This window comes from Choristoneura fumiferana, chromosome 27 (genome assembly GCF_025370935.1).
Source record: "Choristoneura fumiferana chromosome 27, NRCan_CFum_1, whole genome shotgun sequence".
Classification (NCBI taxonomy): domain Eukaryota; kingdom Metazoa; phylum Arthropoda; class Insecta; order Lepidoptera; family Tortricidae; genus Choristoneura; species Choristoneura fumiferana.
In genome coordinates, this window is record NC_133498.1 from 1,481,326 (window position 1) to 1,508,191 (window position 26,866).

The 26,866-nt window shown below is 37.2% G+C and overlaps 2 protein-coding genes and 1 long non-coding RNA gene across 3 annotated transcripts in view; 2 read left to right on the forward strand and 1 right to left on the reverse strand.

The window, feature by feature from the left end:
- The window catches only part of LOC141443405 (uncharacterized), a 36,255-nt gene extending 26,777 nt beyond the window's left edge, over nucleotides 1–9,478 (forward strand). Inside the window, exons 6-7 of the mRNA XM_074108666.1 lie at nucleotides 3,084–3,179; nucleotides 6,049–9,478. Of these exons, the coding sequence (XP_073964767.1) occupies nucleotides 3,084–3,179; nucleotides 6,049–6,141 (189 nt within the window). The 3' untranslated portion in view covers nucleotides 6,142–9,478. The remainder of the gene's footprint in view (nucleotides 1–3,083; nucleotides 3,180–6,048) is intronic.
- A 1,637-nt stretch (nucleotides 9,479–11,115) lies between these two features.
- On the forward strand, nucleotides 11,116–15,098 carry LOC141443494 (uncharacterized). Its single transcript, XM_074108815.1, has 4 exons — nucleotides 11,116–11,539; nucleotides 11,728–11,817; nucleotides 12,949–13,059; nucleotides 13,996–15,098. The coding sequence occupies exons 1-4, from the start codon at nucleotides 11,327–11,329 to the stop codon at nucleotides 15,094–15,096; spliced, it is 1,515 nt and encodes a 504-aa protein (XP_073964916.1). The 5' UTR covers nucleotides 11,116–11,326; the 3' UTR covers nucleotides 15,097–15,098.
- Nucleotides 15,099–20,784: 5,686 nt separating this feature from the next.
- On the reverse strand, nucleotides 20,785–26,481 carry LOC141443407 (uncharacterized). The gene is made up of 2 exons (XR_012453021.1): nucleotides 25,763–26,481; nucleotides 20,785–23,048 (listed from the first exon to the last, which is right to left on the reverse strand). It is a non-coding gene; the product is annotated as an uncharacterized lncRNA (long non-coding RNA).
- Nucleotides 26,482–26,866: the final 385 nt, after the last annotated feature.

The window sequence follows — 26,866 nt, forward strand, 5'->3', positions numbered from 1 at the left end:
AAACTAAGCAAAGCTTGTACTATGGATACTAGGCAACGGATAAACATATTTATACATTAGATAAATACATAACATCCAAAACCCGAGAACAAACATTCGTATTATTCATACAAATATCTGCCGGGCCGGGAATCGAACCCGGGCCCTCAAGCATCGTAGTCAGGTTCTCTAACCACTTGGTCATCCGGTCGTCAAATGTATGAATGGTCGGTTATGAAGATTTATTTAGCAGCGCTATAAGGTAACTAAAGGTCCGATTGCTCAACACACTAATACCCAATAGATGACACCCAGCAGGGCTACTACGGAACTCAAAGTTCGTGTCGTGCGGTCCCTCTGACACTTATACTATTTAATACGAGAGCGAGAGGGACGGTACGATACGAACTTCGAGTTTCGTAGGAGCCCTGCTGCTGTCATCTCTATTATGCTAATGACATAAGATTAAAGATGCCAACTACTGGGGCAGTGACGAACACCCGTACGTTTACCTTAATTTCGTCTGTTGTACTTGTAATTCGACTTAGGTTGAAGGCATTGTCTGTCCGTCTGTCCCAAAAATAGGCTGCACTTGTGCGAAAGTGAAATGCGAATTCGTCACTGATTAAGGATCCGCGTAGCAGTTATTGTAACAACCGGACTTTGAGAACCTGTTAGAAAGAGAAAGTAGACTGTACGAGTTCATCGTACACTATTGTGTGCGTGAATTAGTCAAACTTAACATGTAGAAAAATCAATTATTTAAAACCAATTTCGTCATTTTTTTATGTCAACTCACTCAACATCAAAATTACGATAGGGCTTGGGCTGTAGTTCCCACTGAAGGAAAACACCGTGAGGAAACCTGCACAAACCTGCGAAGCAATTCAATTGTATGTGTGAAGTTCCCAATCCGCACTGGGCCTGCGTGGGAACTACGGACCAAGCCCTCTCATTCTGAGAGGAGCCACAGCAGTGGGACGTTATATAGGCTGAGATGTTGATGAATATACTCGTAACAGTCGTCAGTGCTTGCATTGTTGTGTTTCGGCGTGAAGAGTAAGACAGCCGGTGAAATTACTGGCACTTGAGGTATCCCATCTTAGGCCTCTGGGTTGACAGCGCATCTGCAATCCCCCTGGTGTGCAGGTGTCTATGGGCGGTGGTGATCTCTTATCATCAGGAGACCTACTTGCTCGTTTGCCATTCGGTTGAATAAAAAAAAAACAATTAGGTATACCTAATGTAAAGATTTTTTTAAATAAATAAATTGGTGTTTCTCTTCATGACTGTTCTTTATATCGATCTTATTCTCAGATCCTCTATGGTCTGAGATCATGTTATTTCGAAGCAGCCGTTCCACGTACAATATCACCGAGTGAAAATTTCGCATGATTTAGCATTTTTTGAGTGAAATTTTTAAGTGTATGTATGAACGATGAACCGTACGGAACGTCGAATGACTTTTGCAATCGGTTTGAAATGGTGTTTCGCGATAAACGTGGAAACTAATTGCCTGCGGGAAAGTGTGTATGACACGATATTGTGAAGTAAATAAGGCAGATCAAAGTCAGATACCGTAAAGCAACAAAGTAGGAACATCGGTTAGATCTTCAGCCTTATGGTCTAATGTGCTCGAATTGCCGTTGTCAAATACCCTCTGTTGTGAGAAGTTATGTGTTTGTTTGTACACAGGGACAGGTACCATCAGCCAAATATGTGGTCTACCACCCTAAAGTTGATAATCGTTTGCATGTCATAAAAAGAATAATGCCAATAGACGTGTCTGTCAACTTAATGCTAATAGACACTATAACTTGAAAGTTCGACTTATTCATTTGATAGGAACTTGTTTAGTTAAAAAATTGATAGACCACTTATATACTTATAATTGACATATGGATCCGAGACGTGGTGCTTTACTTTAGGCCTTATAAATAGGCTCAGAGTTGCTCAGCGAGCTATGGAGAGAGCTATGCTTGGGGTTTCTCTACGGGACCGAATCAGAAATGAGGAGATACGTAGAAGAAGGGTCACCGACATAGCCAAGCGAATTAGCTCATTGATGTGGCAATGGGCGGGCCATATAGCACGGAGAGCGGATGGCCGTTGGGGCCGAAAAGTTCTCGAGTGGAGGCCGCGGATCGTCAAGCGCAGCGTAGGACGTCCACCAACAAGATGGACGGATGACCTGGTTAAAGCCGCGGGTTCACGGTGGATGCAGGCCGCTGCCAACCGAAGCAACTGGAGGTCTATGTCCAACAGTGGACGTCCTGCGGCTGAGATGATGATGATGAGACCACTTATTTGGCCGACCGTACCTACAGTCATCTTCCAATATCCATCACAATAAAGCTTGCATAAATATCTAGGCTGATACGACTATTTATAAGGCCGGTTGGACCTGTTAGATATTTTTGCACGCTCCGCTGTGGCAGGTATTAGTTGGGCTTTACCTAATAAATAAATATCATGGGACACTTGACACCAATTGACCTAGTCCCAAACTAAGCAAAGCTTGTACTATGGATACTAGGCAACGGATAAACATACTTATATAGATAAATACATACTTAAATACATATTAAACATCCAAGACACGAGAACAATCATTCATATTACTCGGGAATTGTACCCGGGACCTCAAGCTTCGTAGTCAGGTTCTTTAACCACTTAGTGTGTTAAAAATAAAGTTGTGTTAAGTAAATATTTGTGATGTATAGACAATCATTTAATAATATTGTAAATCTGTTTAAAAAAAATATAGCTCGTTGAGTTTCTTGCCGGATTCTTCTCAACAGAGGTTTTTCCGAACCGGTGGTAGATTTTTTTTGACATTCATAAGTGCTTGTTATAGCCTAAATTGAATAAAGATATTTTGACTTTGACTTTGACCTTGACTTTGGCCATCCTGTCGACGAGACGATACGAAAGAAATAAATAAAGATAAGACATCTCTTACCAAATTACACACAAATACAAAATTTTGGTAGTGTGTCGCCGCAAAAGCGAAACGGCCGCTGACTCAGCATTATGGTGCAGCGTAGTGTTACGTTATTTAGGGGAAATTTTCCCCATTATTGACGTTGTGTATCGATCTGCAGGTGATCTACTACGAGCACGCGCAGCATCAGCACCACTATGACCATGAGGAGGAGCCTGGCTGGGGACCCTGGAGCCGCAGTATGGACCCTATTGATGTGAGTACCAGTTCTGTCATCCGACCACACTGACAATGTACCTTACGGCACTAGACTGGCTGTTTGGAACAAAACGCACGGCGCATCAATCATCAATAATTATTTTGACGCAACCCCCGTCGCGGACGTCAACAAACTATAGTAAAGGTTCACAAATCCGCGCTGTGAACAAATTGTGTGCGTCGTTTTGATGTAAGAAACATGCAGTCTATACGTTATGGACAAAGTGATTAATAAGGGCATTATGTATAATGCCCGGGCATTATAGTTACAAGCTCTACCGGGCAAAGTGATGATAATTATCTAAACTTCAGTATTTATCACATTGTCCGGGCATAATGAATAATGCTACATGATCGTTGGGCAATTTGAGTACAACTATATATAAAATTCCACTATTAGGATAACTTAATTTACAGATTTTGATAGATGTTTAAAGATCTTTTAAAGATCATTAAATTTTACGTAAAAATTAAAAAAATAGTAATGGGACATATTTTTTATTACTTTGCCCAATAGAGGATAGACATTATGTATAATTAATTTAATAGTTTTTATCAAATTGCTATCTCATATTATCATTATTATCTCATATAATGCCCGGGGCATTATGAATAATGACCAATTTATCACTTGGTCCACAACATATACCGGTCCGACCATCGACCAGAGACCGTAGGTATTAAATAAGCAACCTGAGATATGTATGCATAGGAAAAATTCGTGTCTAAATTCCTGTCCAGCGGTGGTGTAGGGGTTATAGCACGCAGCACGGATTGCTGAGGACCTGGGTTCGATTCCCAGCGCTGGTCTCTTTTTCTGGTTTTTCTGTGCATCCATGTCTCAGTTTGTATTTTCGATACCGTAGGTATTGCCTAACGTTTCAAATGACAGTTTTTGTATAAGAAATCTGTCATTTGATTGCGATCGCGAGCGTCAGAAACGTTAGCCAATACAGCCTCAGCAATCGAACCCGCAGGACCTCGTGTAGTCAGGTTCTCTAACCATTAGGCTATCTAGTCATCCATAACACATTCGAAGACCAAAAGATTTTTCAGTGAATATTTTTTAAATCTTCAAAGTGTGACACACAAATCACTTGATAAGAGACGTACAATCCCTATAAGTACCGTAAACTGCTTCAACTTTGCCCTCTAGCCCCAACATTGCCTGATTCGATTTAGAGTCGATAACTTAGCACCCTTTAGGTTTTTAAACTTTTATCCCCCCGTAATAATAATTCCCGTGTAGATAAAAGTTTAAAAACTATAAGAGTGCTAAGTTATCGACACTAAATAAACTCAGGCAATGTTGGGGCCAGAGGGCAAAGTTGAAGCAGTTTACGGTACATGCACATCTTCTGTGCGTTGAAAACAGATTCTTTATTCGCCGATTGAATGTTTCTTTGTCTTACAAAAAGCTTTTTATTAGTGGATCCTACTGCTTCTAAAGCGATAGGAATCTGTGGACGGAGAAAGCACTTTCACTCAGAACATGAACCCGCAGTTGAACTTGAGACCTTTGCCTTGGGTTGCATTCGAGCTTTCAATCGCTTCGCCCTGCCACGGTAGCAGTTCTCGCATTAACTAAATACATAAGATAGATAGACTACTATTTCTAGCCCGTCAACTGTCTGAGTCTTGTATTATTATTGTCGCCTCATATTCATATTGCACTTTTGTCCGCAATGAGGGCTATCGTTTTTTGTCTCACTAGATGGCGCACTGTAGCGTAAGGTTTTTAAGTATGGCTTTCAAAGTCTGATATTACGGGCCTGAAAACAAAGTTTAGATTAAAATCATATTTAATACACCTTAAAACCGTACCATAAAAATATCGAGCTGCCACAGTGTTGCATAGTCCCCGTTTTGTTCGTGTATTAAACAGTTCGGAAAAAAGGGAGGACAAAGGTTTCCGAAAGACAAAACTGTCTCAAAACACAGACATTCATTGCCCCGGAACGCATATTTGCTATAATTAATTTCAGATATTGCAAAATATTCACAAATTTATTCTAATTATAAATAAACCCGCGTAGCTCACCCAAAAACTATGAGATTTGACATTTCGGAGACCTCACGCTACACTAGCGCCTCTAGTGGCGAATTCATACGCGATAGCCCTCATTCCGTGTGCAAAAAAATGTGTTTTTTTTCCACTTCTATCTAGTTGTCAGATTGGCTTTAAATTCTGTATAAGTACATATCGACACGATTTTTGAAAAATCTATCTTAAAACAATATGTCAATATAATTGACACTATCGTTTTTGAGGTATGACTTTGAAATTCTTCTATGTTAAGTTTAACTGAGTACTTTAATGATGTCAGTAAGTAGAAACCTCACTAAAATAATTATTAAGCAACAATATTTTTTAGTTTTTGGTTTGTTTATTTATTTATTTATTCATTTATAAGTCATGTTCATTACATTAGGTGACATATTATTAAATAGTAAGTACACGACACCCTGTTAGGTTTTAGTTTTTTGTATATGTTGAATACAATTTGGATCAGCCAGTTGACAAGTGGAAATAATATATCATTAATAATAATAATAAATAAGAATTTAGATCAGATAATTGTAACCATAGATTTATTGTATGTAAAATAATTGTAAAATAGAATACTTATTTGGCCCCCTAATATTGCAGTGTCCTAGCAGGGCGTCACATTGTATAGGTACCTGCCTATTTATAAATCCATCCATGTTTGTAAATGTGATCCTTAAAGGGTCGGCAACGCAACTGTGATTACCCTCGTGTTGCGGGTGTCCATGGGCGACGGTGATCGCTCTCCATCAGGTGACCCGTCTGCTCGTTTGCCCCCTCGTTTTATAAAAAAAAAACTGATTGGAACTTTTTTTTTCAGGACTCCGACATCGATGATATTGATGGCAATACTCCATACAGAGCGCAAGACAAAGCGTCGACATATGTCCGGCCTCTTCTAACTCGAGTATAAGTGTATTTCGGTCTCTATTTAACAGTCACTTTACTTTAAGATATTTCTATGGAATGGTAAAATTTGTATGTAAATTTTAGTATACAGAATCCAACTTAGATTGAAGGGTGGTTCACATGTTAACCGATTTTTATTTAATTTTTGACACTAAAATTAGTTCTCGTTGAAATAAAACGGCCTTAAATTATATTATCATCAATTATAACACATTACCTAACTTAAGGTATCTTGTGAGAAATCCGTGTATCACATACGAACATTTCTCGATTGTTTGGTGTCAAAATTGACATTATGGGTAAGAATCGTGTTTACTTCTTAAGATGGATTCTCCGATACAGCAACCAAAGGGCATAGCACTCTATCACGATCTAAAGTATACATCCCTTTCACACATACTGTTTAGAAAGGGATAGTATGCTTCAACTCTGTGACAAAGTGTTAGGTTACGCTAGTAAAAATAACGCTTAACTATTTTAATAACTTTCACTGTCCCGCATATATGTTGTTACGTATTTTTTCGAAAAGGCTTGCGTAAAGCTGCGTAAAAAAAATACAAACTTGCCTGAACGAGTCACATAAGACTCTTGGGCTTAACCCAATATACTTGTAGATATCATATATGACTCATTAAACAGAGAAGTTGTTACTCGTAACGTTACTGTTGCGTTATTTTTTTAAATATAAAGTATATTTTCTGACGCAAAAAGAATTTCTTAAACACGCTCGCGTTAGTGTTTTAAAGTATTTACCACGACCATAATAACAGTAATTACAAAACACAATTCTGTTTTAAAGAAAAATAAATATGAATTTTCAATTCCAAAAAATTTGATTCTCTGATATGTGTGGTGATGTCTGTAATATCCGAGCTTATAAATTTAGAATTAAATTATATCAATGGCATAAGAATGAAGCATTGTATTCAGCCAAGGGATAGGTAGTTGCATTAAAAAATACCAACGAAATTATCCTACTGTCACATTGACATTAAAACTTAACTTGTTAACGTTGGTTTATAAATGAATAACGTTCATTAACCGACTTCGTATAATAATGAATGTCAGCTAAAAAATAATAATTTGTTTGCCACTATATCTGGTTACGCACTATTTATACGCACTTTGGCACTATTTATAAGACCAATTTTACTAACTTATGTCTAAAACAAAATTAACTTTGATTTTATGTCAAAAGTAAATAACTACTATCTACCTGTTACCTACTATGACTGACACTAAATATTTGACAGTAACGCGCACGCATTCGAATCCTTTGTTCTTGCGACAGAAAATACACCAAGGATTTTGTAAAAACTAAAGATCATTCAAGAAGTGTAGGTTAAAAATGAACTATTTATTGAATATGTAACTTAAGTATTTACTAAGTTATAAATATAAGTTTGATTTGTACAAAACGTAGATTCTAACGAATCACATGTAGCTTAAGTGTTTAGTATTATTTTTTGGCTTGCATTTTTATGAATTGAATTATACTTATCATATATGTTTTCGTAACTTGTTTACACGAACGAGCAGAAATGGCCGCTTTGCATAAAAGGTTCTTACAAAATAATCCATTTTTGTTCGTTCGTACTCAGGCGTTTTACGAAAGTCCATAGAGTGCAACCATAATGTATAACGGTAAAATACTCCAAAGTTGATTTCATATTCCGGTAGATGTCACTGTACAGAAAATTATGCTATTCTGAAACACGTTTGCGAGATTTTCCCATGCAGCTAGGTGTCAAATTGAAATATCAACATCTGATCAACATATTGTTATTCTAGGAGCAAAAATTGTAAATAAACAACAACTTTAAGTAAAATGGTCCAACATATTATGGTATAATTGTGAATATAATAGATACATTTTTTGAAAGTCAGTGTGACTACATTTTCTGTATTTCTGTTGTATATTGTTTCCTATTACTATTGCACTCTACGGTAGCATTTTAGTCCGCCAATAATACAACTTATTTATTAACCATGCATCTTTGTATTTAGTTTTTAATATTATGATTAAGGGTCAGAAAAACAGCCGTCATTTCAATCCACTAGAGCTCATAGCATTTTGTTAGTAACAAAAACCATAAGACAAAAAAGAATGTCAACAATAATAGGTATTAATTTAAAATCAAAATTAAATTATAAAATATAAATTAGCTATACCGGGTGTGGCCTGTAATATGAGCAAATAATTAAAACATACTCGTCAAAATGAACAACATTAGTTCAGCGACTTTTAAAAATAATTCGTTATTTAATTTTTATTACAGTTTAAAGTTTATTGGAAGAAAAATGTAAAACAAAATTCTTGATATTTGTAGCGAGACAAGCGACGTCAGTTGTGTTCTAGGATGGCGTACATTGATAGCAGTATTTAATTTGTACTCGTATGAAAAAAGGGAAATCTAAAGACTCCATTATTTTTAAAAGTCGCTGAACTAATGTTGTTCAGTTTGACGAGGACGATCTATGTTTAAATTATTTGCTCGTATTACAGGCCACACCCGTTATGTAACTTTTTGTTATTTTATCTGCTACCGGTTAACTAATTTTATTAAAAGTTAGTTGAATTTTAACCTAAAAAGGTGTTTACAAGCTTTTATTTAGCTTGCAATCTTGCAAGTAAGTACAGTGAGCGAATAAAACTTGCATTAAAAAATATTTTTAACGGAATTTAATGACGGTTTGTTACCAACCCTTGATTATGTTTAGGTATTGTGTTTGAATTGGCTAGGTACTCTGCTTTAAGTACTAGGGTTCCAGAAAACAGCAAAGTTTCACATTCTCGATGGATATTATACTAACATCCTTGAAAGTCATGTTAGTCTAGTAGTTTGACCAATGGCTTCTCAAGCAAAGGATCGTGGGTTCAATTCAAACCCGGGTTAACCCCTGAGTTTTTCGAAATTCATGAGAGAAATCACATTTGAAATTTAGAAGCTATATGGTTAAGGAATCGTGAGGAAACTGTGTAGGAACTGCCCAAGCCCTCTCATTCAGCGAGGAAGCCTGTGCCCAGTTGTGGGACGTATACAGGCCGAGTTTATTGAACTATTTTGTCGCCTGCGGGGGAAGCCAGTATTGGCGGGAGGGCGGGTAGTGACTTTTCTTATTTAAAAATAAATAAAAGTATACTTAAAGTAGTACTAGTATATAGGTAAGTATAATGTTGACGAATATTGAAACTTTGCATTGCTTTCGAATAATTTATATCAGTATTTTAAGTATTTATTTAATTTAAATTAAGGTATTTTTCAATAAGCTGCCGTCATAGTGTGTATGTATTTATTTTGGTTTTGCTTTAAGATATTCATTAAAGTTTTTTTATTGGATGTGCTGTTTTATTAATTAAACTTCTAGCATTACGCGTCGACAGGTCGTTAATGAGTCAGTCAAGATCAAGAACTGAACCAGTTTATTCATACGTATAAAATTGTGGATGACTGAATAATGTAAACATCATTATCAGGGAGCGAAACTTTGGTGCCCATGACAGGCATGACGTCAAGCTACATACAGAGTGTTTTTATCTAGATTTTTGATCACACTTGCTCGTGAACAGTGTCGTAACATGCAGGCTACCTTGGTTGCAACCCCCAAATAAAACCCTCGACCTCAATGTGATTGTCATGAAGCCCAAGGTCGGTAAATATGAGTCAATGCCCGTACTGATACTGTTGCGCACACGCGGCTTAAGCACATGCTGAGGGAGGGGGAGGGTGGCGCTGCCAAGAGCGCAGCCTAAGGTATCGCCAATATTTGGAAGAATTATATATATATTTTTAAGTTTTCTACACATATTGTATGCGCTTTTTCTCTTCACAGTGCCAGTTTACTGCTAGTGGGTAATGCTAATCTACGAGTATAGCGCCTTTGTGGCCTAGTTGTTTCCTTGTCTACGAGAGTAAAATGGTCTGGATGGAGTTTAACAAAAACTATCTCGTAAATATAAAGGCAGGGCAAAGATAGTAAATTATGTTTAATAAATAAAGGCTTGCAAGACTCTCTTCTCCCTGTCCCACAAAGAGCCCTGACGCATTTCTTCTGAACGACAAAGGCACGGTCAGCATCTTCGATTCGAAGGTCAGCATCGACAGTTTGCCTTACATGATTGGGCCAATCAACTATTTTACCGACGCTTTGGGCGCCTCCTGCGTTACCAAAATTGTCTGGCGTTACCAAAAAATCCTACTTCCAACAAGATATATCACGGTTTAATAGGTTGAACTTACGTAGGATGGCATGTATTCATGTAATCCATCTTACATTACAGAAAAAACATGACAACTTACAAAAATCTGCAATTGTTTGAAAAATGTCGCGGACAGATTAGTGTGGGTAAAAAAGTTGATTGGCCCGATTTATACCGTACCTCAGAATAGACATAATGTAGCCATCGTAGCCAGTGGCGTGGCTATCGTAGGGCCAGGTGGTGTAGTGCACCAGGGCCCCGGAGCTCAAGGGGCCCTCTAACCTAAGCCCTGAAAAGAGAGGAGCATAAAAGAAAAAGAGAAAAAATATCTTGTAAGTAGGCTCGACCCTCAAGCCTATGGCTAAGTTCAACTCACTGTACCTATTCTTATTCCTATCTATAAGTTTGAAGGCCAATGTAAGTTCAAGCTATGTACGTGGAAAGAGGGGATGAGGGCCCAATTCTTTCTCTATGCTCCGGGGCCCATGTCCAACTAGCTACGCTACTGATCGTTGCAATGGTAAGTTAGCAGGGCCAATTTGAACGATAATAACGATATCATCTGTTTCAGGCGCCAGAGTGCCAAAAGACTTATTTTTTATTTCCTATTATTACTTAATTGGAAATATTTTTTTAAGTGGTCGATACTTGTTCGATATGACGTTTGTGAGATTTAATGGCTGATTAGCTTAATGCTTAGGACAAGCTTAGAATTAAAAAAAAACTACGTCAAACAAACGTCAAGTATCATTGTCAAAAAGTAATATCGCGGTTTGTTTATTGGCGTTTCCGTATAATTATTGTTAGTAGTGTTTTTTAAAGAATATTTCAGCAACCTCCGGACTTTTGATATTGATCCACGACCTTTGCACGATATTTGGACTACGTTTCAGCTACTTTCGACGACTTAGGCACTGCTTCTTGGACCACGTTTTTCAGCTTTCACGACGACCCCCGCCCTGACTTTTGGACTGCTACAGGACATAAAATGGATTTCGACGATCCCCAAAGCGCTGCAAAGGAAATTGAGTATTACAGGGATGTACTCCAATGCTTTGTACCGTCGTGCAAGAAATATAGACGGGACTATCCAAATTCAGTGTATTTGAGCCTACCAAAGCCTTTACAAGCGACTTGGTGCCAAGCTTTACACATGAACTGCCCGAAACGGAACCTGTATGTCTGTGAGGATCATATCAATGTGAGTAAGTATTGCAGTTTATGCTGTCAATATTTAGGTTTTATTTATACTTATCAGTCGTTCTCAAGTCTTTTTTGCGGCTATCTTGTTGTCTTCTGTTTCTTTGTAATTCCTTAGTAGCAATATTCTTTTGTTTTTGAGAAATACATTTGTAGTATGTAGTAAAAATGCTTTTATTATATTTACAGATTGAGGAAGATTGCTACAAAAGTAAAGCTGGCAAGTTACGCCTAAAACATACTGCAAACTTGATAGTAGCCAAAACATATGATGAGATTGTGAGTATCAGCTAGGTTTCTTATTTTATAATTTGTAATTTTTCTTCATTATATTAGTTAACAAGGTTATTCTAAATGTGCAATGTGTTATTATGAATGTAATCACAGGATATTTATCCTTTTGATCATTGTGCAGTCATCTACAGAAAGATATGTAATATTTTTTCACCTCAGTTCATTTGTTAATTGTTTTATTTGGAGAATCCTCATTTCCATTTAGTTTTATTTATTCACAAGAACATAATAATATGGTGTACATAAAAGGTCTTATAGTAGATAGCAGTCCCTTAATACATTTAGCTGTCAGGTGTGTGTTTTTTTTTTGGCCTAATTAAGCGTCAAGATTAAAAGTAAAAAATAAAAAAATATATATTAAAAAATAAAATATTAGTATGTCAGGTTTTTGGTTTTAGTATTAAATAATCCATTGAAATTTAATAATGTGAATTTCAATGTTTGTGCAAATTAAAACACATAATTATTCAATTGTCAAGTTTAAATCTAATTATTAGTATAATATCAGGTTTTGTTATAGTACTAATTATCCATGAAATAATATAAAACAATATCAATTCACATAGGTACATGGAAATTTATGATTCACATATTCATCAACGCTATAGAAACAGGCATTGCATAAGAAATTATAAAGTTTATTTTTAAATTGGGATTTAGTTAATGTCTTCAATGTCACTGGTATTTTGTTAAAGATTTTTCCACACATAGCAAAGGCGCTCTTTTTCCTAATTATGAGTTTATGCGGTGGTATGATTATCTGATATAGAGACAAGGTAACAATACCAGGTTAAGTTTTTAAACAATGGTCTGCATGATTCATGGCATCCCACTTCACAAATAGTTCTGATGCATTTTTTTGTGACAAATAAGCGATCTGTTTGGAAAATTTCCCCACATGATGATGCCATTTATCTTAGAATTGATTCGATATAACCAAAATAACCATGGTATGTCATTAGGGCCCACTAGTGATTCTGTCTACTTTAGGTAAAAAATTAAATAGGATACATCTTTTTTGTAGTACATACATGTTTATTGTTTAGTTTGGTACTAGGCTGATTGATTGGTGTAAATTGGAAGCTGATATGTACTTAGTTATGTTCTTATTTTTAGCAAATGCTGAATGATGAAGGCAGCCTAACGGAACAGCCTCTGGAAAACACAAAAGATCTGGCTACTATGTCAAAGCAGTCACTGCAATATGGGAGCATGCTAGATTCAAAGGTAAAATGATGTAACTGTATAAAAACAAAAAATTCAAATGACAAATTGAGTGTAGAATATATACATATAATACATATTTTTACTAATTTTTTTCTGTGGTAAAAAAAATGCATAATAAAAATAAAATAGTAAACACATGTCATGATTAAGTCCTATGATTGATTTTTTGGAGTATTTTTGTATTTTATATTTCAACTTCAAATTTGTTACTTTTACGGGTATCCCGTGAAACCATATCGTAAATACAAAGTGAGACATGGATGCACAGAAAAACCAGAAAAAGAGACCAGCACTGGGAATCGAACCCAGGTTCTCAGCATTCCGTGCTGCGTGCTATAACCCCTACACTACTGCTGGACAGGAATCTAGCGAAATTTTGTGAAAATTCGTTAGATCCCTGTCCAGCAATGGTGTAGGGGTTATAGCACGCAGCACGGAATGCTGAGAACCTGGGTTCGATTCCCAGTGCTGGTCTCTTTTTCTGGTTTTTCTGTGCATCCATGTCTCAGTTTGTATTTACGATATGATTAAGTCCCTTTAAACCCTAGATACATAGTAAAAAATGTGTCAAAATTGTGAAAGTTTAAAACAATATAAAAGCTAGTAGTTATTATAAAGCGTATACCTTTACTTGCCCAATCATTTGCCCAGATTTCACTTGCCATACCAACATTTGCCATAAAATATATAGAAATAAACTAAATAGCATGATTTTCAGGATTTTTTTAAATGTCATCTTATAGAATGCAGTAGTAAGGTTAGGTTAGTTTAATATCAACTCTGAAGAAAATACTATTTAGAAATAAATTTATTTATGGCAAATGAAAATTATGGAAAACGATACATTATGGCATATGGAATTGAAATTCGGGCAAACAATAGAGAACCATTATAAAGGGCTGGTGTGAAAAATTAATTTCATTGTTTTTTTTCCAGTGTGATTCTTCGACTCAGACCCAAATCATGCATTCAAACAAAGCTGTTTTGGTGAAACCATCACTTAAATGTGTAGCCTGTTCAGCTAATATTAAAGTCTCATGTATCACCGAAAAAATCATGCCAAGCAAGCCATCATCTTCAACCGCAAGTCATTCATCAACACCGTCGTTACATGAACCCTCGAGCCCTACATCATCAAGCTCAACCAAAGAGACAGTAAAGGAAGGGAATAATATGTCAGGACGTACACATATGTTAAGAATTATTAAAGAAAACCCCAAAATGTATCTGGGTCTTCCAAGATCATATTTTTGGTTGATCAATTTTTTAGCCAAACAATGCAAATTACGCCCCCTGCATGTGATTATCACCTTATTCAAATTAAAGCAAAATGACACAATAAAAAGAATAAGTCATCACTTTCATTTAAGTCAAGTGACATTGCAAAAGCTGTTAAGAACTTGTATACCTCATCTGGCAACTTATTTACAAATGTTTATATACCTGCCAGAATCCATCGCAATTAAAAAACAATTGCCCCTTATTTTTAAAGCGAGGTTTGCTAATGTACAATGCATACTGGACTGTTTCGAGATCCAGATTGAAAAACCCTCAGACCCTGATATGCAAGCTAGGACATGGTCCCAATATAAATCATGCAACACGTTAAAATACTTGATTGCATGTTGCCCAAATGGCTTCATATGTTATATTTCAAAGGGTTATGGTGGAAGAATTTCTGACAAAGCTATTACTGAATGTAGCGGCTTTGTCGATATTCTTCCTCCAGGGGCTGTGGTTTTAGCCGATCGAGGCTTCGAAGGCATAGAAACTTTCTTATCACAGAGACACGTGAAACTTCTTCGGCTCCCAAGCGTTGCCTCACGGGAAACGCCAACCAAAAAGGAGGTGATCCAAACTAAAATTATTGAGAATTTGAAGTTATACGTGGAACGTGTGATAAAGAGAGTGCGCGAATTTGCGTTATTGAAGCCTCACTCGGTTATAAACCATAGCCATGTTAGATATGTGGACGAAGCAGTCATAATAGCATGTGCTTTAGTAAATTTGCAAGGTGACATAATAAAAATACAATAATTTTTGCTTTGTTTTATTTTGAAATGTACAAATTAGTTCTTGGTTTTGAACATGAAACTACCGTGAGATTCACTCATATTAAATATAATGAATGACCCGAATAACTCACGTCTTGTTTCGGGCTAATCCGTAGCCCTTCGTCTTCGGAGCAACGCGACTCAGCGGCTGCTGCAACACGCCGCCGCTCTGCTCGCGCGACTACCCGACGAAACTGACACCGGCACACAACTACCCGCGTTTTCATCATCATTACAACTGTCAAATGTAGGGTAGCACACAACACTAACAACATCGCTCTGTAAAGGTACGTTCACACACACCATGTCGAGCTAAACTCGATTTAAGACGTGAGTTATCCGGGTCATTATATTTAATATAGTTCTTGGTTGTTATAAATATAGACTTACAGTCAAAATACTACATACGGGACTTAGCACGCTATAAAACACGAGTAATATTTACCTCGACTGTGGCCGTGGTCACGAGTAGTAGTAGGTAGGAGTCTAGTCACGGCCACTGTAATGTGGTTGAAACGTCGAGGTAAATATTACTCGTGTGTTTTAGCGTGATAAGTCCCGTTTGTGGTATTTTGACTGAGTGAAAATCACAAAGTTAGACCACATAATATTTGGCTGATGGTACAGTCAAGTGTAAAAATATGAACTTATTCAAAGTTTCAAAAATAAGTACCACAGACTCTTGTTCCGATGCTATAAGGCCGTAGTAACATATTTTTGAGTGGTTCGAATAGATACAAATTTTTGATTGTACATCGTAGAGTCTGTTGTTTAGGTAAGTGCTGCCATCTAGTGTGGAATAGCGGAAACATACTCGACTCCCAGCCATTCGAATTCTAAACTAAACACGGATCTTAGTACTATCTATGGTAGACGACTCGAAAAAATGACCACCGGGGGGGCAACCGCGAAATTCGAAGTTCATATCATTTTCCTAACGCTAATATTATTTAATACGAGAGTGAGAGGGACGGTACGATACAAATTTTGATTTCCGAATTTTGTAGTAGCCCTGTCTGTATTGGGGTATCCATTATTTTATTCAGTTGTTTTCTTAGCGTCTTTCTTTTAGTGAGCTGTGAAGTGTTTGGACACAAAATATTTTAATTTTTGCATATTTTTCCTCGCAATGTGATAAAAATCATTGTGTGTATCACGGGCCGTAAGGGGATTCATTCGAGTTATTAAAAGACCTCCGCCTCCGGCGTCTCTAATAGACTCTCGTGAGTAATCCCCTTCTTACGCCCCTTAAGGGGTTTGCTCCTGGTTAGCTCATGAGCAATGTCCCGTTAGATGGCGCTGTTATCAATAGTTCCTTTTTTCAGGTTTTTTTTCGTAAATTATGAAGAATTATTTCACCAAAAACTAGTGGCGGGAGTATCTAAGCGTAACCGATTTTTTGACCCCACACTCGAAATGAAATATTCCGCCAAAGCCGCAAACGAGGTGCTTTACTTTGAACGTCAATTGCGGCCGTATACGGACACTAGGAGCTCACGCACACACTCAAATAGACAGCGCCAGCTAGCGAAAGTCTATTGCGACACTTAGCTACCCGATCGGGGTACTCCTTCGAGTAATATTCACATTTTTTTATCGAGTCACGAAATTTTGTACCAACTGTACTTTACTCGAAATTTTACTACGACCTATAAAATTTATAGGTATTTATTGATAATTAGAAGCAGGGTCTTGTATAACTGTTCGCATATTATAATACGAGCCAAACGCCTTTCAAGTGTTCATAATATGTGTACGATAAATTGAGAAATTACCAAGATTCTGACCACGGTTTCTTGTCTTGGTTGATGGTCTTGCTATTATTCAGGTTATATTTATAGTTACTTTTCGTAGTTACTACTCTTGCTAATGTGGTCATGGTCGTCGGTTGAAAATCGGTAGCAAATGTACAGGACGAGTTTCTTGGGAAAATAGTGCGGTGGTTTGTCCTTACCTTCCACGCCGAGAGCTGGAATTCGTAGTTGGCAATAGAGAGCGCTGCCACCAGGGCTCTTAGTCACTTGTACGACACGCACAGGAATGCACAGGCAATCAAGTTTATCAAGGGCATCCGTAAGGCCAAAGTCCCTTAAGACACTGTTACACATGCTCTTTAGTAGCAAGAAAGCATGCTACTATTAAGCAAATGCTAGCTAGTAGCATGTGTGAACAGGACATGCTACTATCGAGCATGCTTATTAGTGGCAAGCTCGAGACGGGGTGGAAGGGGGAAAGGTAATAAGCAAGTGTGAACGCGTTTGCTTCAGTCCATGAGCATGCTCATAAGCATTCTTATAAGCATGTTACTAGTAACGAGCATGTATAACAGTGCCTTTAGACATACCTAATATTTTATGAACAGTGCTTCGTGTAAGCTCTTTCTATCAAAAGAGGTAATAAAAAGCATACAGAGTTTACTACCCTAATTATCATCATCATCATCACTCAATTTCTGTGGCAAGACTTTTGGTAGAGAATTAGTAATCATAAGCTGCTAATATCAATTATTAATAAGTTGCTAACCATGAAAAGAGTTGACGAAGAGTTTATCTAGGCTTCTGCATCTGGATTTCTCAGTTCGTATATATAATTACTAGCTTAATCCCGCGGCTTCGCTCCCGTTGAAGAAAAAATCTATTCTGTAGTGTAGGTATTCGAATTAAAAAAAAAACTTCTTGCACCTCTGTGATCCTCAAGGAGTATTCCATAATTCCAATTGTATGTTTGCCAAATCTCATGCATTTTTAGGCCATGTTTTGCCTTTATAGGTATAAATAAATACTTACGAAATACTTACATAACAGCAAACGTTCACCCACTCGCCGATAACTGGTATCAAATTGCGGTAAAAAACTATCCCGTGCTAATTTTGTACCTACATATCTCTATAAATTGATTTTGTTAGGATAATCATAACGGATGATTTGGCACAATCAGCAGAAGACTACGAGCAGTTCCAAAATCATCTACACTCCCTTTGTTACCTTCGAGTCGAAAACAGTTGTCAATTCGTATCATATAACTACCTATTGTAAGTATTATCTGCTAGGATTTTTATCCGATCCAGCAGGCTTGTAGTCGTGCGTACTGGATTATTGGCAGTGCTTCCTTTGGATGTTCGTGCGATGGAACTACTGCGTTTTTTTTGCATTAGTTCCTTTACAAGACTAGAAGGAAAAACTGCGTTTATTTTTTTGTCTTTGTTCCTTTCGCAGTAGCATCTTCAGTTCTTGCAAAGGTACAAAGGCGGAAAAATAACGCAGTTCTTTCTTCAAGGTCTTGTGAAGGAACTAGAACTACCGCAAATAGTCCGTCGTATTTGCAGACTACGGGCACGTTCAGTTTAGCTGACACGTCATCATCGGAGACAGATGTTGCATCAAACCCAATTCGAAGCAGTCAAGCTCATAGGTAGCTGAACAGTTTGGTACTTTGTCACAGCAAGCTACAGTGCTAAAATGAGCATTTCTAAAAAAGTTTGTACATTTGATTTTTTCGACTCCGATTTGGGAAAAATTTACAGGTAGATAGAGTGAATCGTTCACTGAGTTTAAATAACATAGTCTCCCGAAATGTCCCAATTAATTTGTATGGAAAGTTCCTTTTTTGTTACCGCAAATCCATAGTTTTGGTAACAATTTAACAAAACAGGAAATTTCCATACAAACCAATTGGGACATTTTGAGAGACTATGTTACTACGACTCAGTATCGTTCACTCTACATACCTGCAATTTTTTATCACAAATAGGAGTCGCAAATCAAATGTACAAACTTTATTTAAAAATGCTCAAATAGTTTTTTTCACACCTCTCCTTCAGAAAAGTAACTTTTCCTCCCTACCGAGAGGGAGCAAAGTACAATTTTTCTGTTCAAGGCTTTTCTAAGTGTTTTATTGCAAATTCAATTTTTTTAAGTTGATAATTGGAAAGCCACGTCATTTTCTATACCATTTTGCTCCCTTGTGACACAAATAACTATTGTGTCACAAGGGAGCAAAATGGTGTATTTACGGCGAGGGCGTACATTGAATCCAGAATGTAGCGAAGGATTCTAAAGTAGAATCCTGAGCGTAATGAGGGATTCAAGTGTTAACGCACAAGATGAAAATAATTTTGCTCCCGAGTCGCTCATACAACTTTTCACACCGAGCATTAAGAAACTTGAAAAAAGTAAATTCTAAATATTATTAAAGAACAACCAGCATAGAAAATGGCGTGGCTTTACAATTATCAACTTCAAAAAATTGCATTTGCAATAAAATACTTAGAAAAGCCTTGAACAGAAAAGTTCCACTTTGCTCCCTCTCGTCAGGGAGGAAAAGTTACTTTTCTGAAGGAGAGGTGTGAAAATAACTATACATGTCCTCAAATACTAAGAGTAAAAAGGGAATGTATTTACTTTGCTACTTTTTGAGCGCTCTTTGCCTGTAGGATCTACGGCTAACTAGTCTGGTTGACCGGGCAGTGGGTATAATTAATTTGTAATTTTCCCGCTGGTACAGTAAATCCACACAGACACCCCACACTTCAGTCTACTCGTGACCACGGCCACTGTAATGTTGCCGAAACATCGAGGTAAATATTACTCGTGTGTGTTAGCGTGATAAGTCCTGTGCGTGGTATTTTGATTAATTCCAGTTTCTTTTAATTATTATGTTGCTTTATTCCTCTCATCTGTCCAAGCACGCGAGCAGGCTGCAATTACCAGGCCCATTACTGCCGTTCCGCCTGTGACAGTTGCAGTTCTACCATACAATCTTTTCTTTGGGGTAAGTAAAATGCAGTATGTCGCATTAGACAGCGTTTGAGAATAATTATCAGAATCAGGGGGTCAGGTCTGCTAGTAAACAACGTCGGCATTAGATTCAGCTAATACTTTGAGAACAAAAAAAAGGTATAAACTGTGATACAAGTTAAATATGCCCGCTGTCCAGTCAATCAACAAGCCAACCGTACCAAGCAAATATTTTTTTTGAGCTTGACTGTTAGTCAGTTTCTAGAACCTACAGTATTTAATTTTGCCCTAGGTTTCTCTGCTGTCAACCGTGCGGCACAGTTAGATCTATGTGATACGTTCCTACATAATATAATAACATGCAGTACACGCCCTCCTCCACCTCCCTCCTCCTACATGAAATAATATATATATCACACAATACCTAATAATAGTTATATTTATATAGTAGGTATTTGTGACAGCTAGTCTAGCTTGTGTGACATATACTATACATACATAATAACATATTGTTTTACATGGAAGAGAAAGAGAGCGGGCGTGTATGTAAATTTATTGTATAGATATTTCACATGGACGTAGTTGTGGGGCACGGTTCGTAGCGAAGAAGTAAAGTAAAAAATATTGTTATCAATTTATATGAGGTTCCGCAAATTAACAAGTTCTCTGTCCCGAAGCAATGTGCAGCGTTCTTTTGACACGTCGCCATAGTAATGATAAGGTAATATAATATTCCCGTAGCAATTTTCATTGTTAATCTAAATGTGGTCCAAGAATAAAAATAATTATTATAATGTATGTAATAAAGTTTATTATTTATTGAAAGAACAACTCCATTATTTACATCACTGGTCATACAGCACATGTGCCTCATGGACATACCAGTAAAGCCACGCATCAAGGGTCAAGGAACCTGGTAACACCGAAACCACTCAATTATTCAAGTATTTATTTCGTTAATCTCTATCCACTCAAGACAAGATAGATACAATCGAACCAATCAAAAATATCACATACTATTACAAGTCTTTCTAGGTCAGAATAAAAGTATGTGAAACACATTTTTGAAGCATTATATTATACTACACCTCGTTGTTCCGGGGGGTCAATAGTTTGAGCGGCCCATTTAGTGAACGGCATGTCATCGTCTACTAAAAGTACAATTTATATGATATTGGAAAAATTGGAATGGTAGGTATCCGTTATCTCACTCCATATCTCGGTAATGCTGTATGCGGCATCCTATAACGCCATAGCCCACTCCATGTGAATTACTGTTCGGATCTGACAACTGTAGAGGCCTGTCCGCTAGCACATCCTAATAGTGTATTAGGGGATAGACCTCCAAAATTCTGCTCATCTCATCTATATTAGATATGTTGGCTGTGGTCCCATGCCTTTCAAATGACCGGGTCCAGATGGGTTCGTGATCGAAAATCTGAACCAGCTATTACAATAATAAGTAAAGACCTTTATTTCGGACAATATGGCCCAGATTTCATTCAAAACATTTCAGTCAAGCATATTGAGTGATTTTGAAAATTGTCAAATTTGAAATTTGGGACACTAGATTGGATGAAAATAAATGTACAGCCAATAAGACAGTTTTGACCAACCTAACTTCTATACTTACTTAGTGCCTATAATGTAATGCAAACTCAAAATCAAACATTATTATGATGCCACTATAATGAAAGCAGTGACGCGAAAGATACAATTTGTAAGCGGAGATCTTATAAAACTAGCTAATAGCCGCGTGCACCTACCATGCAATAGTCCTAAATAAGTTTTAGCAACGCCTAGTAACCAAAAAACGCTGGGAAAAAACACGTTTCTTGTATGACAACTCCATTTATTTTTTAATTTTACTTACTTTATTATTAGTATTTGTTGTTATGGAGGCCACAGTAATACCTACATAATCTGTCAACATTTCAAGTGTCTAGTACACACAAACATGTATGCCTAAATGGGGTAGGCAAAGCACACGAAACGTTACAGCTTCGGAGCCACTTTTAGCAATTTTAGGTTTTAAGTTTGACAAAAACGGTACAATAGTGATAGGTTGCTAGCCTATGGCCTACGGTCCTCAGTCGCCTCTTACGACATCCACGGAAGAAATGGAGAGGTCTAATTCTAACCCATCACACGGGTAGCTATTACAGCTCAAGAGATAAAGCCCTGTGACAGACGGATGGACAGACAGACAGACAGACAGACAGACAGCAGAGTCTCAGCAATAGGGTCCCGTTGGCCTAACTATAAAAACTAAATAATAGTTACGAACCAGTAGAAGACAGACAGACAAACACACAGACAGACAGCAGAATCTCAGCAATAGGGTCCCGTTGGCACCCTTTGGGTACGGAACCCTAAAAAGGAGAAGCAACTCCCGTCAGGAATAAAGAAATATTCCGATATAAAGGGAAAAGAAAAGATTTATTCGTGACAACAGGGAAAAAAATATACAAAAATGATTTAGAAATGTGCATGTCACAAAGTGGTCACAAATCAGTCAATTTTGTTTTATTTCAGATATTTTAAAAAATGACAACTTGGGCAAAGTTATCTCAAAGGTCAAAGTTGTACGGTTTTATAGTACTTTATATATATGTACCCCTATTATCTCATCATCTGATATTACTGTAGTTTCATTCGACAAATAAAAACTTAAGATTGGTTTTTTGGAATCTTTTTGTATTTTTTATTTCAATTCCAAATTTTTACTTTTACGGTCATCCCGTAAAACCTAAATTGAAAATACAAACTGAAATAAAGATGCACAGAAAAAACAGAAAAATAAGACCATCACTGGGAATCGAACCCAGGTCCTCGGTAATCCGTACCGCTTGCTATACCGCTACACCACTGATGGTCAAAAAATAAAAACTACATACCTGTTGGTATTCTTGTTTTTAGAAGCTCCACTAAAATTTCCACCCACGGAACGCTAAAAGAAAGATGCCTACGAAGACTTTATTTCGTTGTGTACATCATATTTATTTAGAACAAACTTTATAACACAGCGTTAATAAATAAATCAAACATAGTTAATCAGTCAGATATTCCTTAATTTCTTGCATATCAACATTCAACGTTTCTTCTTTTCTTCACCTTGAATATTGCATGACAGCACCTAGGCTACTTCAGCAATATAATGATTCCAGGCAAAGTTATATGCAGTTAGTTAGCATTGAATCTGAAAGGAATTGTGTATTAATAAATACAGAAATAGTATTAGCAGACAGACTATAAGATACCTAGGTGTACGAATAAAGTGACCGATGCTTTTTAGTTACAGCATATGAACGTAAATCAGACTATCAGTAGGTAAATCCCCTAATGTACCTACATACTGTTGCACGCAACTCTGTCAGCGTAGAATTCGTTTATAGCTATTCCGCGGGAATATTGCGATTAAAAAAAACTACCCTATGTTTTTCTACGGGACTCAAACTATCTGTATCCCAAATTTCATCCTAATCGGTTCAACGAATTAGACGTGAAAAGGTAATAAAGAATTAAACAAACAGACTAACAAACTTTCGCATTTATAATATGAGTGGGATTATTGTCTTATTTTAAGTCATCATCATCATCATCATCATCATCGGCCTATCTTAGCCCACTACTGGACATAGGCGTCTCCAATTGCACGCCACTGAGCACGACCCTCGGCCACTCTCATCCAGTTACTGTCAGCTACCCAGTGAAGATCATCGCTCCACCTAGTCTGAGGGCGTCCCTCGCCACGCTAGGCTTTTACTCGTTTACCTTAGCAGTTATCGGTTCTTCGGCTGATATGGCCGGCCCACTGCCACTTCAGTTTGCTTCAGTTTTAAGTAATCCTATAGAAATAGACGGACGGACAGCGTAATATCAAATTATCTGAACTATGTCTTTGTGACAAAGTTTCTCCATGTCTTTCATTGAATAAAGTTAGAATTCGGCAGCGATGACATACGACCATCATCATCATCATCATCGTCATTAAGATCGGTTTGTGAACAATACTTATCTTTTTCAAAATATCCTGATATTGAATTTAGATTTTTGCTATTCCTTTCTGCCTGCATGTAAAATTTACAGAGATTAGTGATATGGAGATAGAGTTGTAAAATTAAATATATAACATTGAATACCCTGGTATTTAAAATAAACTGGCCAAGTGCGAGTCGGATTCGCGCACGAAGTGTTCCGTACCATTATCTATACAACATTAGACATTAGCAAAAAAAAAACTTAAATATTTGTTTTATTCTGGTTTGAGTATTTGTTGTTATAGCGGCCACAGTAATACATAATCTGTAAAAATTTAAAGTGTCTAACTATTACGACTCAAGAGATAGAGCCCTGTGACAGACGGACGGACAGACAGACAGACAGACAGCGGAGTCTCAGAAATAGGGTTCCGTTGGCACTTTTTAGGTACGGAACCCTAAAAACTAAATAATAGTTACGAACCAGTAGAATTTTATGTAGGTACCTACATAATAAATCCCATTTTTTCCTTATCTTAAATTTCAGCTTTTTAGGATAAAAGGTTTGGTGTGTGCGTTGGTAAACAATAATTAAAAAAATAGGACAATGATGTAATGTTCACTTCGAAACACAGACAGACAGACAGACGGACAGACAGATGGACAGATCAACAGACGGACGGACGGGTGAGCCGACGGAAAGGTACACAGACAGACTCACATACGCATAAAATTAACAACCTGTGTCACTCCTAACAGAGACAAATCTAACGATACCTCTTCTGATCTCTTTATCTCCTAACATGAGCTATTTCTCAAGACTCTGCTTCTAATTATCAATAAAATACTTATAAATTTTAAAGGTCATAGTAAAATTTTCGACTAAAGTACAGTTGGTACAACTTTATTCACCATCATCATCATCATCATCTCAGCCGTAGGACGTCCACTGTTGGACATAGGCCTCACCCACAGACCTCCAGTTGCTTCAACTGGCAGCAGCCTGCATCCACCGCGAACCTGCGGCTTTAACCAGGTCATCCGTCCATCTTGTTGGTGGACGTCCTACGCTGCGCTTGCCGATCCGCGGCCTCCACTCGAGAACTTTTCGGCCCCAACGGCCATCCGCTCTCCGTGCTATATAGCCCGCCCATTGCCACTTCAACGAGCTGATTCGCTTGGCTATGTCGGTGACCCTTGTTCTTCTACGTATCTCCTCATTTCTGATTCGGTCCCGTAGAGAAACCCCAAGCATAGCTCTCTCCATAGCTCGCTGAGCAACTCTGAGCCTATTTATAAGGCCTAAAGTAAAGCACCACGTCTCGGATCCATATGTCATCACTGGACAATAATGATGTAGTGTTCACTTCGAAACACAGACAGACAGAAAGACGGACAGACAGATGGACGGATCGACAGACGGACGGACGGATGGGCCGACGGAAAGATACACAGACAGACTAACATACGCATAAAATTAACAACCTGTGTCACTCCTAACAAAGACTTATTTTCTTGTCTCTGCTCTTGTCTTGTTGTTTGCTAAGATGCATCAAGGCCTTGTTGCATAGCGTGCGAAAGAAATGACCATACATACGCTCCAAAACCATAACCCCTGCCGTTTCTCACACTTATAAATAAAATAAAAAATCTTGAATCACTTCATAATAGAGTACATACAGTACATACTCGTACATATGCAGACAGACGGTGGGAAGCGACTTACTTCTATGGAGTGAAAATGTTCACGACGCAACTAAGAGTTAGGGAAATTTGGCATGTTTTCGTAGTAGGTTGCTGCAGACCACAAGTTTGGTACACACGATAAGCCATACTTTGGCCACCCAGTAGGAATTAAATTCTTACAGCCCTGCCTCTGGTGTTCTTGTAACAAATATTAATGTTTCTGACAAAAATGATAAAATAAACATACCCGTGTATCCAATTACATAGGTATTCTTTTCATCATCGAATCGTACATACATAAATAGTTTAAGAGTTGCACTCTTGCTAATTTCCTCTCGTCCGCCAACTTTTTGACTTCTTGATTTGTGTTCAAACCATAATTATTCAAACATAATTGCTTTTGAATATCAATCTCATTGACTTGACGTTGTGACAAAAATGTATTATAATGACGTTTAAATTTTACTTATCTAGCCAGTTATAATAATAAAAAAGGTACGAAAACTACTTCGATTGTGAAAACCTTTTTATTCACCGAGCCTAGATTTAGCGGCCGTAAAAATGCCGTGATATGTAGGAATTTATTTGAGCCTCACTGTAAAACTTGATATTCATACATACACATGCAATGTATGTTGAATGTAGACCTTATTTTTTAACTAATTAGTTTAGTGATTACACCTAGCACCTTTTATTGTGAGAATAAATATGCTTTATTTAAATTAGTGGCGCTACTGTCTACGTAAGAGTAAATAACTAATATCTGTTCAGAATTTGTAAGTTGAATTTAAACCACTTGTCCTAGATCGAAGCACCGCATTATAATGTATGTAAAGTATGCAATGTTATAATTTTTGCCGAGGACTGGGTCTGTTACTTAAATAATTATTATTTTAAATGACAATTTTAAAAGTAACTTACCTATTTTTCGTCGTACTTACAGTTTGCGTCCTTGCATTAATCAGAAATAATAGTTTATGCGTTTCAACTTACGAAAATAACAGATTTAAAAACAAAAAAAGTAGATACTAGACTCAGAAACTTGAACTTGATCTCTCAGTGATCTAATGCTTTCTTCATTTAGTTGTCGTATTATCTGAGCCAAAGGTGATGGTCACGTGACCACACGAAATAGTCGATACCTATTTACAATAGTTTGATTTTGTGACATTGACTCACGCACCCATATAAGATGTCACTACATGCTCGCTGCGAACACTGTCAGTTGTACTCATACAATGGTAAAATGCATCAAAATTTACTGCATCACGCTGCACTTTTGATGCAATAAAGTTACTTTTTTTTGGATTTTGCTTGAAGAGCATATCCATAATTTACTATTCTCAAAAAA